This window comes from Sinohyriopsis cumingii, chromosome 6 (assembly GCF_028554795.1).
Source record: "Sinohyriopsis cumingii isolate HCF-2022 chromosome 6, ASM2855479v2, whole genome shotgun sequence".
In the NCBI taxonomy this organism is placed as follows: domain Eukaryota; kingdom Metazoa; phylum Mollusca; class Bivalvia; order Unionida; family Unionidae; genus Sinohyriopsis; species Sinohyriopsis cumingii.
In genome coordinates, this window is record NC_142966.1 from 48,758,059 (window position 1) to 48,778,451 (window position 20,393).

The 20,393-nt window shown below is 32.8% G+C and overlaps 1 protein-coding gene across 1 annotated transcript in view; it reads right to left on the bottom strand.

Annotated features, from left to right (window-relative positions):
* The window catches only part of LOC149796891 (uncharacterized), a 217,130-nt gene that overhangs the window by 11,449 nt on the left and 185,288 nt on the right, over nucleotides 1–20,393 (bottom strand). Inside the window, exons 18-19 of the mRNA XM_089961541.1 lie at nucleotides 18,563–18,733; nucleotides 13,530–15,097 (exon numbers count right to left, since the gene is read on the bottom strand). Of these exons, the coding sequence (XP_089817667.1) occupies nucleotides 13,530–15,097; nucleotides 18,563–18,733 (1,739 nt within the window). The remainder of the gene's footprint in view (nucleotides 1–13,529; nucleotides 15,098–18,562; nucleotides 18,734–20,393) is intronic.

Genomic DNA, 20,393 nt, shown 5'->3' on the forward strand with positions numbered 1-20,393 from the left:
CAAACTAGGACATATGTCCAGTTTACATCTCTCTCTCTCTCTCTTTCTCTCTCTCTCTCTCTGTGAAGGTCAAAAAAGGTCACACTCATCTACTAAATCCCTGCATTAAAAAAATATAAACTATTGACGAAAAAAATCATTTTGAAAGATTTTTAAGGTATATTTTGCAATCAAAGATAAAAGACCAACTTATGGCTATTGTTTGAATCAGTTACAAATGTCAGATTCAAATGCATAAAACCATAAAAGGAATGGTATGACTTCAGTGTGCAAAATGATTACATGCTATTGTTGATTAGAGGTAAATGACCAGGTTAAACATGATATGTACCTATAATTACCATTTATCTTTAGAAGGGTTAACTAATTATTCATGCAACAGTGAGTTAAATAGTGGCAAACAAAATACATACAAATATGTAGGGTGAATAATTGATTAGTTAGTCAAAAGCCTAGCAAATTGATAAGATTTGATTGACAATGATCCTTTCTGTTCTGTGCATACTTCACATTTCATTAGGAGATTTCTGTGGTATGTACAACCACTAAATAAAAGTCAAATGAATGCTGACATTAACTTCCTATTTAATATAAATGAATATGGACAAGCAAGTTAAATAAACAATGTCTTTTAACTCCAAGTTTTTACATTTGTAACTCCAAGTTATTACGTTTGTAACTCCAACTCTTGACATGTTTAGGCTGAAGAATGTAATACAGATCTGACCATAATTTTCTGTGCTGGACAATTGTTACATTATAATTATTTCTCATTCTTTGACTTTCAACTAAGTTTTGACGTTCAATGGGGAAGTAATTATTTATTGAACTGAATTACTGAAAATAGAAGAAGAAAAAACACTCAGCAATAAGGAAGATTTATTGACATCGAACTAATTTCATTCTTACAAATCTTTATATGAAAAGACAAAAACACACTCACAGAAAAAGAACAAAAATTCTTTCTTTGTGCATTCCATATGACAATATAACCACACTCCTTAAGTGTTTGCCATAATAAGTGTTGGTACATAATGGTGACAAGTGCAGAAAATGCCCATTTTCCCAACATTACTGGAACCGCCAACCTGAAAATGCTGCTTTCAGTTTTAGATGAAAGACAACCAACATGACACCTTACTGTATTTATCCGATGACAAGACCACATTTAATGATAAGCCCACACCCCAAATGCTTGAAAAATTTATCAAGCTAGCTTTTGATCTTATCACAGGAGAAATACTGTAATCAAACTGTGTCTAAACTGAATAGTGCAAAAATATGAAAAATTTAACAAAAGTTAACTTATAAAATGCATTTTGTTAATTTTAATTATGGCAAATCTATGTCCAATATACTGTCATATCAAATAGGCAGAGCCAACATAACCGCGAATTCCTACTTCCAAAAGGCATTTGAAGTATGAACAAGAAACTCATGAATGCTAATATACAAAGAGAAGCCATGATAATTTACTGCTGCCAGATTTTTATGGCATTTTAAGTAGAAATAATACTAAATAGACTTGTCTAGATTTACAACCGAAAAGATCTTCACAGTGCTGATGAAAATACTCAAAAGTACTGATAATACTAATATATATAGATATATATATATATATATATATATATATATATATATATATATATATATATATATATATATATATATATATATATATAAAATTTCAGGGACATGACGATTCATGGTCTTTTTAACTATCACACACATACTATATAACTCTATAATAATCTTTATCATTTTTTTAAAAATTTCTTTACTTTATATGCCACAATAAAAGTACATGAACATATGAACCAAAATTTGAGAAATTACTGTGATTTTCCTTAATTCATTTTGTACTATTCTTTATTGGTACATAGCTACTATTAAGTCTAATCATTTGCGTATATCTGAGTTGTCTTACTTGACATAATAAACTGACAAGAAAGACAAGTGGAGATACATTTTGTTACTAATTTTAGTAAAACATATGTTTGTTACCAAATTTAGCAGTACAAACTATATTTGGTGACACAGAATGGACAATGCCATAAGCATGGAACCAAAAAATGCACTATTCAAATTTGTAACTTTTGTGTAATATAGTTTAGCACTTTTCAGAGGAGACATTCAACTGTACACTAAAGAAAACTCCCATCATGCTGAAAGAGGCAAGATTTACCTCCCCCTGATCATCAGATTGAGATTGGCCCACATCTTGATCCTGAAAAAAGCTCCTTATTATCAGTCTTCTGCAAGCGACAATATGTGTAATGTCATGTTCAATTTCCTATTGTGGCTGTTTATTGACTGGGTTTAAAGTTATAAATATTTCTGAGCACTAAATAAAAGTTTAAATCCAACAATGAAACCATTTAAAAAAATTATTTGTCTTCAAACATGAAATTTCAAAATTTTTAATTTAATAATTAAATAATTAAACAACATTAGCTGTTTGCAAATTAGATTTCAATATAGTTCAATGTGTTTAATATATGTAAATATCTTGTGCTCTAAAGGTTTATAACTTTCAAACCAACCAATATATAAGCCATAACAAGCAAGATTTTAAAGCATCACTAAATAATAAACAAAAATGTAAACTGAAACTTCCCAAAATCATTTTCAGTAACCTGGCTTTCTGTTGAGGCTGTCCACATCTACAAAATGGTCCAAATGTTTGTTTCCAACAGTCTGGTTTAGGAAAGTTTATTTAATGAATGTGACATGGTCCAAACAATGCAGCTTTTTTATTGATTGGATATTTAAGTTTGAATGCCTTGCCTATCTACTCCAATTAATAAAAAAACTCGTATTATGACCATTAATCAACCACCTGTACATCCAGTCACCAATACTTTCTTTACAAGTCATAAAAATGGTACGATTTCCATCTATTGACGGTATGGTGATCCATATTATTGTTGTTGTTGCAGGGTTTAACACCATGGTGATCCACACTATCGAGATGATACAATCCTTGTTAACTTTAATACAGATATATTTCATCATGTGGTACCAAAAAAAAAACTTCATATTTTAATGTGTACCAAAGCCACAAGTTAAAATACATTGACATACATCTTATAGTTAGGCCAAAGAAAATTAAATTTTTTTAATATACCGAACTTGCTCCAGAATTGAAGCTTAGAAGCTTAAACTAAATTTTCATCACAACACCTCATTCACCCACCCTCTGCATAAATTCATCTCACTTTCAAAGGCATATCATATAAATATCAGCGACTTAAGACAGCGACGAGACTGGGATGACCTAATATGTTCCAGTAAATTACATTTCTGACATTTCCTAAACTATTTCTATCTAACCACAATGCAAATCCAATTCAGAGATGCACCACAGTAGATTTTCCACTGGGGACAAGGACGTTACGGATAACATTCACAGAGCCGCAAATGGCATCAAGTCAAATTTATTCAGCAAAATTAATTTCCATGTCTGAGTGATAATACAATTTCCATTTATTTGCAGTAGCTTTGAAAAGCTATAAGTATATAAAGGATGATATTTGCTTCATAAGAGTGAATCACAGATATATGTTGCCACTTGTGAACATACTAAAGTTTGCCACCCAACATATTGAACATGATCCATCATTCACTCATAGCAGGCAAATTTAATTTGTATTTTTTTAAATTTTAAATGTATTGGCTAGCAAGATGTACTGTTTAACAGATTGAAGCATGAGATTTCTTACTGGATTCTATGCAGTGTCAGTGGTTTACTGTTTATGTTCTGATGCGTTTCGTGATAATTTGCACAGCAAATATAAATAGTAACATAATTCAATTTCCAAATTCAAAGTAAAATAGCATATTAGAAAAAAATGGTCCATGCCTTGTTGGATCTGAACTCAAGAGGCAGCAATACTTACCACTTGATTAAGTATCCATCTATGAATAACTTCTAAATTTATGGTCATAATGTTATCGAGGTCTATTAATGGCCAGTGAAAAAGTTTATTTTTTCATTCCATTGAAATATCAAGATTATTTCAATCAGAAAATCCAACAATTCACAGTGAAAAATTGATTTTTTCATTCCATTGAAATATCAAGAATATTTATATCAGAAAATCCACCAATTCATGGTCTAGAATAAAATAAATAGTATTATTATTACCTAGTATATATGATCATAACTGCCTAATAAAAGGGGGGGGGGTGTAATGCAGAGGCACCTTATATCAAAGAAATATTGCACCAGTCCCAAGGGCAAGACATTTAGTAGATATTTTACCATACTTGTCCTACTTCAAAACCTTGCAGGTAAACAATTAAGTGATTAAATCAATATCCTTTTCAATTCAGAAATTGTGCAGAGCACAATGTCCAAAGATAATCTGCTTCACAATTTAAACAAAACATGCAGAAATGGTCACACATCATAAGCTCTTTGATACGAAACTGTTACCTAACTTACGGAGGCCCATTAGGGTATATTGTCAGGGTTAGGGTTAACTACAAATATGCCTTGCAACATAATAAAAGAATATTATAACTCTAAATTATTAAATGGAGATACTACAAACTCAAGCATACAAAACTTTTGACTCAATTGATGAATTTAATTTTGAAATTGTTTATTAAATGTGTTGCCTCTACATAACATTTAAGTTCTTAATGAAGGAAATTTGTATTTTCTTTGCAACCATACTTTTTCTCAACTGCCGCAATAAACAGGCATTCTTATTAAACCACCTCCCATCAATGGTAATTTCCAATATAAAGTCTTTGGTGGACTTTCTGATTTGAAATGAAAATTATTTAGTGACCAATGCCTCAAACACTGACCACTGATGCAATACGATAAAAATGAAAAATGAAACTTTTTAGGTTATGTTTTCAAGCAGTAACATAGAAAATGATGCACTGGCAAATAGATTCTCTTCTATGAGCGTAAAATGATTTATCAGTTTATCAGATTTTGTAACACTGTATAAGAGATGATTAATTATGAACACAGTGAGGATTTGCCATCATTTGAGATAGCTGACACATCAATTAGACAAACAGCTCACCAAAATGAATTTTTATTCAAATGGTAAAGTTTAATCAGATGTTGATAATACTAGGATTACAAAATTCATGCATATAAGAAGCAAGTCACACCAACAACATCAAAAGCACTCTAATCTGGGGAGTGGATTTTCACCCTAAGACGTGAAATTAAGATGCAAAAATTGCTGTAATCAAAAGGTTTGATAAAAACACTTGTCAGTCTAAGGTGCCATCTAGCATGGCTGCAAAACATGCACTCATTTGAACGTAGCCAGAGATTAGGGTCTAATTATCACACAGAATCACACTGTCCAATAATAATAAACCAACATTATGGCACTGCACTAGCAACAGTATTTCTGTCCACTGATAATGATAATAAGGTGGCCAAGGTTTGCAGGTCTAGCCTATGATATTTTTGTAAAATGTATAACCATGACCCCAAAGTCAATAGGCTTTGTGAGCCACATTATTAATTGCCTGAGCTTCATAATGATTCATCCAAATTCATCATGGTGTTTAAGACATATAAGCAAATGAAAACACTTTAACCTAACCCTTCACTCAGATTTTCTACAGCTATGACCAGGATACGCCAATGTCAATGTGTGGAGTGAGTGAATTACAAAATGTTTTGTCTTAGCTTCATAACTGTTTGGAGAACAGGACGGCAGAGTCATCTCTGTCTGCATGAGTTTGGTTTCCAGGCTTGGCAAACATGGGTGTTTGAAAAAGATTGCTAGCAGCTTCCTGTGTGTTTGTGGTTCTACCCAGGGTTTTTCCAGAGCTCTTCCTCAAGCAAACTTACTGGCCACAATATACAACCTATCATGCACTGAAGAAAGGCATTAAACACACAACATCATAATTATTCATCCTGAGCAAACTGCAATTTCATCAAGGGGATTATGCAATACAATTTAAATAAAAGCAACTTCAACCAAAACTGTGACAAAATTTTATATAACTTTGACCTTAACTCCAAGGTCAAAGGAGCAGGAAAGTGTCTTGTAAATTATTTGTGCCAGCTTCACATTGACTCCAGCCAAGCACGATGTGGCTCTGTTATGGTATTTGGGAAATGTAAGCAAATGACAAAACATAATCAAAAATCAGACTGCAAATTTTCTTGAATTGTGTCCTATGATCCCAATGTAAAATGGGCCAATGTATGTAATACAAAATGAATTGTCTAAGCTACATAATCGACTTTTGGAAAATATGAATGGAATCTATCAAGAAGATTAGCTAATATATGGAGTTAAAAGCCTTAACCAAAACCCTAACAAACTGTGTATCTTTGTATCACTACCACCACCATCACCAAAAAAGTGATGCTATTGCTCACAATCCACTAAGATGGGCTTGACATAAACAGAAGAAACAGATGCCATGGTCTTGGTTTTGTAATAGATTTTTGTTTTATTCAAATACAAACAATAATGCAATTGTTGGTAAGAGTCAAGTGGAATGTCTGAAAGATTCATCTTTTGACCTTTACTTCCTGTAATAATAAATTCCATCAGGTCAGTCTGTAGAACTGATCACTGTTGTGACAACTCTGCAGTTAAATTTGTCACTTCAACAGTAATTAAAATTTTTGGAAACTATTATCAGGCTTGTGGCCATTTTGCAACAATTGCCATTGAAAAGCAATTGATTTAATATTAATAGCTGTGATTTTATTAACAATAACTATGTTACAATTTGGATCCAATGATGCTGCCATTATGTGTGAACTATGACTCATTACTTTGTCATTTAATCATACAAGTGAACCATACTGTCATGCTTTCCATGTGGTTTTACTTGACTGAAAAGTCACAATGTATTGTTTAAAGTGTATTGAATGTGAGATAATTAGGTTAGTACCAGCATGAAGAATGGCATTTCACGTGCAAGCCATTTTTATTTCCACCAGCATTGGTATCATTGCCAGAATGTAGAGAATAAGTGCTGGCATGTTGTTATCATTGCCAATGCAAAGAAATATTGTTGCCAGTGTGTTGGTATCATTGCCAGTGTTATGACTAATCCATATCAGAATTAGTGTTGCATTTGTTTAAAGCTTTCCAATAAGGATAATACATTCCCCTAAATCTCTGTAAACATTTGCCAGAACACAAGATATTTAAATTTCACCTGGAGGGTTCAAAAGAATTTCTCAAGTGCTCTAGCAGAAATTTGTCAACAATCATTCCTGTTCTTATTCTTACATGATCGACTACAAATACAAGATAATTAATATATCGCATGCAAAAATGAAATTTTTTATACACAAATACAAGTACCGCAAACAGTACATAATGTGTTTACTGTCATGGGTCATGGTGACCTTGACCTCGATCTTTATATCAAGGGCAACCTACTTGTGAAGTTTTGCGAGGGTGTATTCAGTATAATTTTAACCTGTTATGAAAAAACTTGTTTTTCTGATCATAGCGACGTCCACTTTCATCATTCAGTTATAACAAAATATCATCTTGGGCAACATATTTATAAAATTTGATGAGTATAAGTTTTATAGAGCTCATACTACTGTATTACAACTATTTTACTTTCTCAGATCTCAGTAATTTTATCTATCAAACTCAAGGTTAAACCAGCCTGATCATGTAAGAATAATACATCTAACATCTGTGTTTATGCCAATATTTATAAAAACAATCCACATGCAATGAATAAAATGTTATTGCAATATCTGATTTTTCCATTCAAATGTGTAAACCCATTATATTTATAAACACACGTTACATATAAAAAATATTTTCAACCATGGAAGACATGTTCAATAATGAACAAGTTGGGGATTCAGTTAACCAAAGAATAATTAATTGGCAGACAACTAAGTGCATCATGCTAACACAGCAACTCATGGTGTAGTTACAATAATCTGGGTCACTCAGTTTGGTCAACTAACCTTTGCTTGAAATGGGTATGTGTGGTACTGAAAGTGAGAATAATTAAAACCCAGTCATAACTGTTCACAGATAGTCACATGGCAGGGTATTGATCAACATTTAGATACAAAATCGTGATATTAGATTATCAGATACACATTATTACTTGTATATTTCTGTGATAAAATTATCAATGAATGGTCGAATTTTGGTGTACATTTATTTTATATAACTGTTAATATTATTAAACCTGTTCATTTATAATTAAATCATGAAAAGTATGACATGCTAGCAAGGATAAATTCCTAAAATTTCATTACAACAACTCCAACAGAGTTTTATCACTGTCTCATTAACAATTCTGTTGCCATCACACTTGCCCCCAAATCTGAAGAAAACCCCCATTAATTAGCGTTACCTTAAATAAAGCAAACTTGCATGCAAAACTTCATGTACCACAGAGTCCATTGGTGGTGCTCCAAACAAACTAACATGAGGTACATCTGTCAATGCATATTTTACATATATATTGTCTTAGTAATTTAGATTTGTACTTATCTTAATAGAAATCCTTATAAAAATATATCTATGAAGAAACAATACTGATAATGAATTTGTCCAAATAAGCTACGAGTTATCATATCTAACATCCTATTTTATATTAGAATTGCTTTTCTGAATTGATTCTTTGACCTCTCTATGCCCCCATCTGTCCATCTGTTTGTCTTTGCCTCCTACACATACACCTTGTTTTGCACAATCGCATGTACACACTCTGCACTCAGAGATTCAGAAACAGGCATCAAGAGGCAGACAAGCAGAGAGAACCTTTATCTTGAACTCTATGGTACACAAGAGTGATCCTGTAATCTGTTCAGAGAAAACATGTACAAAGAGTGTCTCAAAACTTAACACATTGCGTGATATAGATTTCTGCAATAAGCTCTCTCCAACCTACCATTGAACAATGGACACTGATAAACAGGTCATCCTGAAGAGAAATTCGGGTTATGTGAGACAAGCATAGTCATCTTTGATGTGAAATTTTGTGCATACATCTGTAAAAATGTTCAAATATGACCTTTTCTCAAAATAAAAAGTCTGAAGTGCAGCAACAAAAAGTAAATAACTATGGTACAGAATTAGGACATGCAATGTGATCAATGGAAATAGATGCTTAGGAAAAGTGTAATTATTTATATCTTTCACAGAATCTAAATATATTTCAGATTAAGGAGTTAATATAACTCCTAATATTGCTGTATATACTCAATTATAAGTTAAGGCCAATTGCAAAGAACACAGACTCTGATCTGCCATTGTAAGGAGTATTATCTTATGTTGGCACCCCATGACTCCGTTCCAGCAGATGCTGGTAAAGAGTTGGAGGTGTCACCCTGTTTTTCATTTCTAAAGGTCATGGTTTGTGATTTATGTATCCCCCGTCCTCCCAAATGTAGATTTCATATGTGATATTGTTTTATTTGTATTCAACTTGTTTTATATAACCTTTTTTATTTTAATAATTTTTTTTTTTTTTGTGGTTAAATTTATTTATTTATTTAGTTTCATCAGGGTTGATCTTTGTTTCGTTTCACCATATATCTCGAGTTATCAGTTACAGAAGTGTTGACTGAGATTCCCTTGGGATAAACTCTTGAAGAGAGTTAATTCTCTAGCCCTCACAACTGTTTCTGTTATATTCCTATAGCTATATTTGCTAGTCGGGATCAAATAGTTGTGTTTTTGTAGTATGGCCAGGTTTATCCTACATGTATAGGTGGAGGGATTAGATCTGCACAAATTAATACAGTCACAGACGGGGGGGGGGTCCATTGGGATAAACTCCTTAATAGGGTTTTTGCCTTTGTACATGTTGGATGTTATTCGGATGGCTTGGTCGTCCATATTTTATCATTTCTAATTTGCATGATATTATTTATGTATTGAATTATCTCATCATATAAGTTTTTATCCTCTATGTTGTCTGTATACAATAATTGTTTTGTCTGGAAATTCCCTATTGAATTTTTTATTTTCTGTTTTATGGCATCCCTTTGTGTTTTTGTATTTGGACAATATAAAATTAGATGTCATTTGCTATCGTATTGAGTGTTGCATAAGATACATGGTGGTATGGATGGGATGATTTTCCTAAAGAAGGCTTTTTCTCCTGTCCACCGTGCATCGTGTAGGTATAGATATAATCTTGTTTGAGTGTTGATGTTTTTTATTTTACCCCATTTCTCCCAGATTGGTTTCCAGTTTAGGTCTGGGTGTAGATGTTCTATTTTGTGTTTTGTGTTGGTTTGTATAAATGTTATGTAAGTATCCATATGTTTTTTCTTCATGTAAGCTCCATATTTCTTTGTTAGTTCTGTATTCTATGATTGTGTTTTTTATTTTATATGTGATGTTTGGAGGTTTGAGTTTCTTCGTTAGTTTGTTATTTTTATATATTTCTGGGAAATTATTTAAGATATATGCAAAGAAATAAACATACATGTTTTTCCATGGTCTTCCATCCAGGTTTTGTAATTTTTGTATTCTGTTAATGATGTTTGCCATTTGTTTGATTGCAAGAATAGGGATGTTAAGCCCCCCTTTCTTGTTTTCCCTTTGCAGTGTCTGTTTACTTAGTTTGTGTATTTTTCCATTCCATATGAATTGGTATATTACCTTCTCGAATTTCCTAATGTACTGCATATCAAAGTCTATAACACTAAACTCATACCATATGTTACTAAAAAGGTATGTTTTAGCTATGTGGGCTCTGTCGATAAGGTTAAAATACAGCGAGCTCCACAAAAGTAATTATTTTTTTCATTGCAAGGAGTATTATGGGATGTTAGATCTGGGTCTGTGCAGTATATACAAACTCCAGCATTATTCTTTATGTTTAAATAAAGGCAACAAAGCTGAACATTGTACAAACTGTGTGAAAATATGACATTTATTTTGTGAATAAACAAATTCCACCTGTATGGCAATTGAAGGTATTAAAGATCATTATTCTATTAAAAACAATTACTTTATTAAAGATAATATCTCTATTAAAGACAATTACTTTATTAAAAATAATTACTCTATTAAAGATAATTATTATATTAAAGACAATTACTTTATTAAAGATAATTACTCTATTAAAGACAATTACTTTACTAAAAATAATTACTTTATTAAAGATTATTTTATTAAAGATAATTATTCTATGAAACATAATTACTTTATTAATGTTAATGATTCTATTAAAGATAATTACTCTATTAAAGAAAATTACTTATTAAAGATAATTGCTCTATTAAAGATGTTTTGTTGTCGACTTCAAAAGTGGGGGGGTAACTATTCTGATTTTCCCTTACTTGTCCACCCAGAGTGATGTGGAAAAAATGATCTTGCATGAAATTTCACCAGCACAACACTGAATTTTACTTGCCTGGGCAAGCTGGACTAAGGAACTGTTGTACCCTTAAAAAGTCAGTTGTACAGTTTTACAACATTCGGACCCATGTTAAGCATGCCAAGAAGGCCAAAATCTGCTTGTTTAGGCCACAATCAAATCATTGCTGAAACTTGAACCAATGACAATGATGACCATGACAGAAATATGACTGCTTCTCACTAAAACAGACTGGTGATGCATTTACTTAGGGACAGGCTTTAGTGTATATCAAATGGCAACAATTAATGTCTGCACAGAAAAATTAACTTTGCATCTGTAATACTCAAATAAAAAATGATACTCTTCATTTCTAGTAACAAAAAAAGATTATGTACTACTTTTCCAGAAATATTTAGCAAGGAAAAAAAATTGTTGAAATTGGTGTATTATCAGAAGTTAGGTACCCACTTCCAACTACCCCCAAAAGGAGAATGTAGCTATCATGATTTTCTCACTTTACTTTGAAAACTTTTTAGACTGTAAAATCTATCATTTTTGGTATCACAATATGAATCTGGCATGTACCTAGGAAAAGAAACTTTTCTTTTGTATTATATACCAAACTTGATCCAGAATCAATGCTTAGATGATTAAACTCATGCTTCAGCACAACACTCCCACCCCCTTTTCATAAATTCACCTCACTTTCACAGGTTGATCATATAGTTATGTGTGACGTAAGAAAGCCATAGGATTGGGTTGTCCTAATCTTTTGCAGTAAATAACTTTTTTGACATTTTGCAAACTATTTGATCCTATCTGAAAACAATGCAAGTCCGATTCAGCAATGCATCACAGTGGGTTTACTGTTGTTGCCAAGGAAGGGGCAATAACTTCAGAGAGACGTGAATGGCATCGGAACAAATTTCTTCACCAAAGATTAATTTCCATGTTTGAAATTTAATGCAGGTTCTATGTATTTCTTCTAACTCACAAAGTACGAATTTGTGTTGCTGCAGGTATAACTTTTGTAGGCACACACAAATCAAGCATTGCATGGCATGATGGGAAATAAAGGAATGAACAGAAATAATCAAATATGATGGGAAATATAGGAATGAAAAAGATATTAAAATATTAAGATATTAAAATTATTCTGCTAACAAGTTTCTATATTTTATACTTAAATATATAATATATTTATATTCTAATGGCTTATGCCAGACATTTTATCCTGAAAAACAACATGGCAGTCTCATATGTTGGTGACATTTATATAAAAAACAAACATTTAAAGGAGATATAATAAATTCTGACAAAAAAGAAGACTTTGATATATTTATTTTATATCTATTGGAAAATTCATCATTTTCAGTTCTGGATTTGCTGCTGGTTTAGTGTTAGTAATTATCCTTTCATGATTCAATGACTTGCTTTCAAACTAACTTGCTAGTACCCAGGATCTTATTTCTTAATCTGGGCTACACATACTTGATATAAAGGTGTCATATACTAACAAGCTGTGACAAAAGCTACACCGTGTGAAGGACTCATGTAATGTCTGTGGTACAGACCCTGAGACAAGTCTTCACATATAGGGCTTGTGACACGTCTATAGGAGGAGATAAGCTTTCAAAACCTTTTATTTTTTGTTTTGAGACTGTGAGTATGTACTAGACAAAACTGTTGACCTGCTGGACATGTCAGAAAATACAAGTATTTAAGATCTTTCATAAATATATTATGTCTGAATTTTAAAACATTTTACCATAGTATTCATTATCCAAGAGAATGAAGAACTCCTCTTGCCTTTTACTATATAGGGTTTCACAACTGCTGTGTAAGGCAACATCCAAACAAAAACTACTGTATATATTTGTTAATAATAAATCAAGTCCAACTGCAAACTACACAAGACCTAGATCCGCCAGTGCATAATGCATCAGTACATCTGGATCAGTGCAGTTTGTTATTAGCAATCAGCAGACGAAACAACACAGACCCTGATCTGCTGGTGCTATATGTGACTGCATAACAGGTCTCTGTTTTTATCAATTGGACTCAACTGCTACACAAGTATATATGATAAACAATAAGAAAATAAAATGTGATCTCAAAAGTCCAACACCAAATAGGAAAAGGAATGCATAAATTTTCACAAGTTAGAACAAAGGGAAACACAAAAATCTAGTCCTGAAATATAAAAGACAAGTTTTACGCACCTGTGAGGAAGCATTTCCAGCAATGGGCCTGAAGTTGGTTCTTGGAACTGCCAATGAATTTAGCATGAGTTTAGGATCCTTACTATCTTTGCCACTAGAGGGCACTGACTGGGTGTCAATGGATTTCCCATCATCCTTTGTGTTGTGAAGAGGTTTAGGCATTGAGGGCATGCTCCCTATGTCATCATTCAGCTTTTCTTGAGATCCTCTAAATAGTTTTGAAAATGAACTTGTTCGACGAATAGATCTCCTTGACAGATCCCCATCCAAAGATGATCTGTTTAAGGAGTCTCTACGTACTGTCTTGCCCATGAGGCTAGCTTTACATGATTCAAGTTTGGCTTTCAGTGAAGCAAATGAAGGTTTTGATTCCTTTTCATCAGAACTGTTTTCATCTCTAGACCTTATATTGAAGGAATTGTTCCTTTTCAATCCTGAACTAAAACTTGGTTCTTTACTGGAAGCAGTTGGATACTCAACTCCCTTTTGTCCATCTGATGTGACTGGTTTACTGTCTGCTGCAAGATTCAAACTGCTCCTTCTATGATTTGTTATTCTGACAGACCCAGTCTGAAGGGAAGATGTGGTGTTAGAATTCTGACTTCTGTCTGCAGCCTTCATAATCTGATCTAACGAGACGCTCCTTCCTAAACGAAGAGATGAAGTCCTTCTGAATTTCCCAAGTTCTTGTTCTGTCAATTCTGGTTCATAAATAGACAAAGATTTCAACAACTGGTTCAGTTTTTCTGATACTGAGGCAGGTGAGGAAGAGTTATCATCATCTTTTGAATCACCAACTGAATAACACCCACTGTCACTTGTGATGGAACCTTGATCTGATAACTGACCAATTCCCAATTCTTTCCTCAATTCTGCACCACTGGCTGCAACTGCATCCTTTCTGGCTAGAATCTCTTCAACTGTTTCACTTCCAAACTGTTTGAAAAAGATATCCACAGAACTGGTGCGTTGATGACGATCCTTTTTCTTTTTATTCTTTACCTCAGCAACTGTTGAAATTGGAGGAACTATTGCAATCTTTTCTATAATGTTTGACTCCTCCCCTGGGGGAGGTGGAATCACAAGAGATGAAAAATCCTGAGCTGTGCCAATTAACACTTGATCTGCATTCAGATCTGGATCATAAAGATCACTCTGTGGGGAGAACACTCTTGAATCAACATAATGGTTCAACAAAGTACCATCCCATGTCTGATTTATTACTGGTTGATAATTTATCTCCACAACCTCCATTACTGACTCTGCTGATCCCTCATTTGTCAAGAGGGGAGGAGGTTCAGATTTGGGTGGGGGAGGAGGGACTGTTAGTTTCTCGATAAATGAATCGATGTCGGCATCTAGAAAATCTGGGTACATTCCCACACTGGCAGACTTACTAAGAGGAATACGCATCTCACGATGTGGAGATTCTTGGAGTACACTGACTGTTTTCATCAGCCTTGTATGATGCAGATCAACAGAGAAACTACTTTGCTGTTCAGACAAAGATGCTTCCATTTCTCTCAGTTCCTCTTCTGTGGGTGGGAATGGAGGTAGAAGTGTTAAGTCTGTAATAATAATAATAATAATAATAATAATAATGCTAATAATAATAATAATAATAATAATAATAATAACAATAACAAGAGGTCCAAATAGGCTTGATGTTAATTGGTAAATTGACATGTGTAACCTTGTGCAAGAAAATTCATTTATGTGATGAAACTGTGAAGTTGAAAGAAAAGTTTGAAGCTCTTGGATATATCACAATCTCTATTAGTCACACAAATTAATACACATGTTTCTGGTTTCATGCTTTAAAAAAGATCAGTTCTGTCAAAATAAGATCTGTTAAACTAATGCAATAAAAGACTTGTACAGTGTATTCTGAAAATATTTGTTAAAATATGTTTAAAAATTTTCTCTACGTTAGAAAACTCAGCATAACACCAAAATTGTGATTTTCTAAAGTCATTATTATAGGTTACTTCCCTTGCTGTAATAGTAAACTAACCAGTATTTTTTTCCTTCTATTTTTAGAAATGGTGGCCATGTCAGATAGTGAACCAGCATCATTTGCATAAAATTGAATGACCTATATGCCACAAGGCTATCAAATTTGATAAGTAGGTTTTCAGAAGCCATTTAAAGGTCTTCCAATATTTAATGTGATTTGTCTGAGATTTGTTTTTAACCATGGAGAAGAAAAGTGCTAGGGTCAGCAATGAGAAACAAAGATGGTAGGCCAACTGGAAACTTGCGTATTTTCTTTTTGCCTTAAGGATAATGAATTTAAGGCCATGCCATAAGACCACTTGCTACAAGCAAAAAACACTGAATCATAAATGGGGAATAATAAACAAGGAATTATCAACCATAAAAATTACATCTCAGTTTGAGTCACTTCCTTATGTAGTCTCTCAGAAATGTTTGCTAATGCTTAATATAAATGAAAAACTCACTTAACATTCTAAATGTTGATTAATCCAATTAGAAATGGCAAACAATGAGATTGCTGACTGAAACTCAAATGCATTTAAGACCTGAAATGGAAGTATTGAACATTTCATTTTGGCACATATTTGTAAAGTACACTGTAGCAAAGTTCTAGTGCTAGGATGGCATGAAAATTTTAAACTACTTTTCTTTAGAATTGTGCCAAGTGTAAATGCTGGCAATTGCAAGTTTGCCACATTTGCAGTTTAAGAGAAATCAGCAAATCTATCCATGAAAAATAATGAGATTAGCATTGACCTGTTCCACTTTACAAATGTACAAAAAACTTGATTACACCTATTTAAAGATAACCTGTTTTACATCAAAATTCTTTAAACATATGTCAACAGTCCTTTAGTTTTACTTATATTTTACATATTAAACCTCTATATTAAAGACTCCTGTCCACAAAGGAAAAAAACCATCATGTATCCCTTTAAAGCGGGTTGAGTCATCTTTATGTCTCTCTTAAAAGTTTTCTGTACAAGTCTGCTACACAATAATTCCAAGCAATTTATTATAAATGGGTTTCATATTGTGTGCATTTTAAAATCTAACATTTAAAATTTGTTTATATAAAGGCATCAATATTGTGAGTGAGAGATAGAAAAAGAGAGGGAGAGACAGAGATGTACACCTCTCCCTCAATAACTCATGCAAAATAGGGTCCATAGACATAGACCGCACAATAAGCGAGGGCACAAGTTACTGAGGAACCTCCAAAATTTGAAAAAAATTTGCTCATACATCGAGAAAACAATGGGGGGGGAGCAGGGAACTGGGCTGTTTAATGACTGAATTCTCATTTTATAATCACGTTGATAATAATTGTTAATAACACGCTTTTTCTAATGAAGTTGTTAGTTATTTTCAAAATGTCCAACATGTGAGAGATCCTTCTAATTGGTTTCAAGAACCATCATGTGTATGCAAAAACATCTGTGTATTAATTAGGTTCTCAGAGAAATTCTTGCTGATTCGGCTGTTATGGTAGATTGACACAATTTACATCTAAATATACATTGCATTTATGATTATACTTAAGAGGAACTAAAAGATGTAATTAAAACATAAATTTCACTTAACAAAACTTATTTAATTGGCATTTAAATATTACTTTACTGCCTACACTGGGCTAAAGTGAACTTTTCATTGATCAAAATTTCCTTGAATATCTTTAATTACAGTGTCCTAAGAATATCATTTGAAAAGTAAATCTAACCAATTATATGAGTTCTTATTAAAGGTTTATAATTTCAAAATATTGATTAAAATTTCTGTGTCATATCTACCATTTTTTACTGTAAAACGAGCGATGTATCAAAGTTTTATTTAGCAATTCTGATCGCGATTATTTTTCAAGTTCAAGAAATAGGGATCAATTTTTGGGAAGGATATTTCCTGGTTTAACAAAAATGGGATCCATGCCTGACCCTGTGTTATAAGCAGGTTTGCAAGATATCAGGGTGCGAGTTATCAAGGGAGTGTTGTGTAATTGTATTCATGTTTAAACATCCATTTCAACTATCTGCAGAAAATAAAAACTACTATACTTGTGGATTAAATATTCATTTTTAGACTGGCTTAAAGATGATACAAAATCTAAGGGGAGTTTAGGTTTACGATTTTGCAATACTTTCATGTGAGTCAGGTCTATATTGTTCACAATGGCCTAACAAACTGCAAAGACCAAGATCTGCCTGTGCATTATGAGGCAGCACATCAGAGTCTATGCAATTTGCTGTTGGATCTGACTTTTACATGAATATATATGGTTAACAATCCTAAATGAATTTAATACTTATACACTGCTCTCACTTCATAACGCTATTTATAAATAAGACCCATTTGATAAATCCCCATTATAAATGTGCAGCCATAACAATGTAGAACGTTTTACAAGTCTTCTGTGTCTGGATAGTGCATTAAAACACAAAAAATGAGTACTTGGTGTCATAATTGGTTCTCCTCAGTCAAGAAATAAATTAAACTGAAATAAATAAAAAAGCATTGATGTAACAGAACACTGACCAATTTCATAAGGGAATCACAGTAACTAAGTTCGTAGAATTCCAACTCAGAATCCAAGGATCACAGGTTCAATATCCAGTCAGGCCAGCTTGGTTTGGCTGCCTCTAAATGTTCTTGGGAAAGGCTCTTAGTTCTCATATGGCATGATGTGGACAATAATGTCCTAAAAGTGCCATTAACCATGACATATCCACATGATAAGAAGGACAGCAATGGATTTATAGTGAGAAACCACTCTAATATCTCTTGTGTTTCAAATTCTATATACTGAATTGGGAAAATATGTTTGAAGTTTTGTAAATTACCAATTTTCACAAATACCTGCAGCTCAACTTTATTCAGAAAATTATGTTTTCAAAGTCCTACATCCCTGAATTTGTACAAGTTTTGCTAAATGTTTGTTTTACCTAACTGACAGTAATTAATGTGTTCCACATATGCAGGCCTATCTAGTCAGAATTAATAAAACTATAATTATGCAATCAAACTGTCTGCAGTTGCCCTACCTATAATGTCTGGATCAAAGTATGGCTCTTGTACATAAAACATCCTGGGATCATAAACGTCTTCCTTGCTTTCAAAATACTCATGGTTAAAAGGGATGAAACTGGTGGAATTGGGGTCTGGAAAGCTGGGGGATGAGTCCTCAAACTCAAACTCAAAACCTGGTACACAGCCTGAAGAAAAGACAATACATTTCATGTATATGCTTCATACATATTTCTATATATCCAGTTATCTATCAACCCATCTATCTAAATAACTTCCCAGTTTCTTTCTTTAATAATAATAATAATAATAATAATAATAATAATAATAATAATCATAATCATCATCATCATGATAATAATAATAATAATAATAATAATAATAATAATAATAGCCCCAAATGGGCATGATGTCACACACATGGGTAGTTAACAGGCCAGCTCATTAATGTGAACTGGCACATGCATTAAAACTGTAGCAGCTACAGAAAAGACTGGAGCAGATACAGGGTTCAGGAAAACCACTTGTCCTCTCCTCCTGACTGGGTAAATTTTGACTTTGCTGTGGAAAACTATTACTTAATCATCCCTGGGCCAAACTGAAGCAGATTCATCATTTGAAAACAAATCTATATGCAATTTCTATTCTTACCAAGCACTTAAATTTAATATTGTTGAAAATCTAGCATGCATCAACTATCAATTACTTTTGCCTATTTTGCCTACTTGTTGTCAGTTCAGAAAGCAAGCAGACAGGTATCCGATGTAAACTTCATACTACAAAAGGTCCATGTCATAAATATATAATGTTCTGAGTGAAGACATTGGGTTTACCTCCCTCCTAATATTCCACCTTTATAAACATATAATGCAAGACAAAGATTGTACAGTTTATACTTAAAATCAAAAGTCTTAAGTTTCAAACAAAACTCTAAAATTCTGAATTCCATTCATGTTTACTTGACACTTTTGGAAATCTATGCTTTATTTTAATGTGGATACATTTTCCACTGCAATGAGCTACTCACACCTTTATGAGTTACACCTGTAAGAAATAAAAAGCCAGAGAATGTCAGAATGTGGTGATTTTTCATCAGTTAAGACAGTGTTGCACCTGCCCCAGGTCACTGATGTTTTGAAGACTGAGATTTGTTTGATACATTGCATTGGCAAAGCAAGGACACAAGCAGATATTTTTATATGCATATAATGAAAAATATTACATTCAAAAGTAGTATTTTAAGTGTCTCTGCCAATTCATACCAACTTTCACACAATGCATGACATTGTAATCTATTAAAAAGCACATAATGACAAAAAAGCTCACTGGTCATAATTTAATTGTGGTCATGATGTAATAGTTAAAATTTGCTTTGTCATTACAATTTACAGCTTTCTGATTGGCCAGGCCAACATATATGAACCCAGCTTATTTCTAAGCCATGCCCACCTGCACTGCTTTTCTGTACATTTACTCAATGATTGAGGACTATATTTAGAATATAGGATCACTCGAACTCAAACTTATTGTGTACAATTTTAATTATTACCAAATACTGTACCTTTTTTCAAATAAATGAGATATATTTGCTAATGCTACAAGTAAAATACATGTTAAATGATTAATTTAACATCGTCTGCTTCTATATCTTAATGTAAAGATATGATGGCACCATGCAATATTCAACAGTGTGTGTAGAATAAGATAAAAAAAAGAAGAAAAGGGAAAACAAAATAATGTGACCAAATGGAGAATCAAACCCACAACCTTCACATTATTAACATGATTCTCTAACCAACTGAGCTATTGTGCCTTATTGAGTGAAACTGAAAATATGATTAAATAACA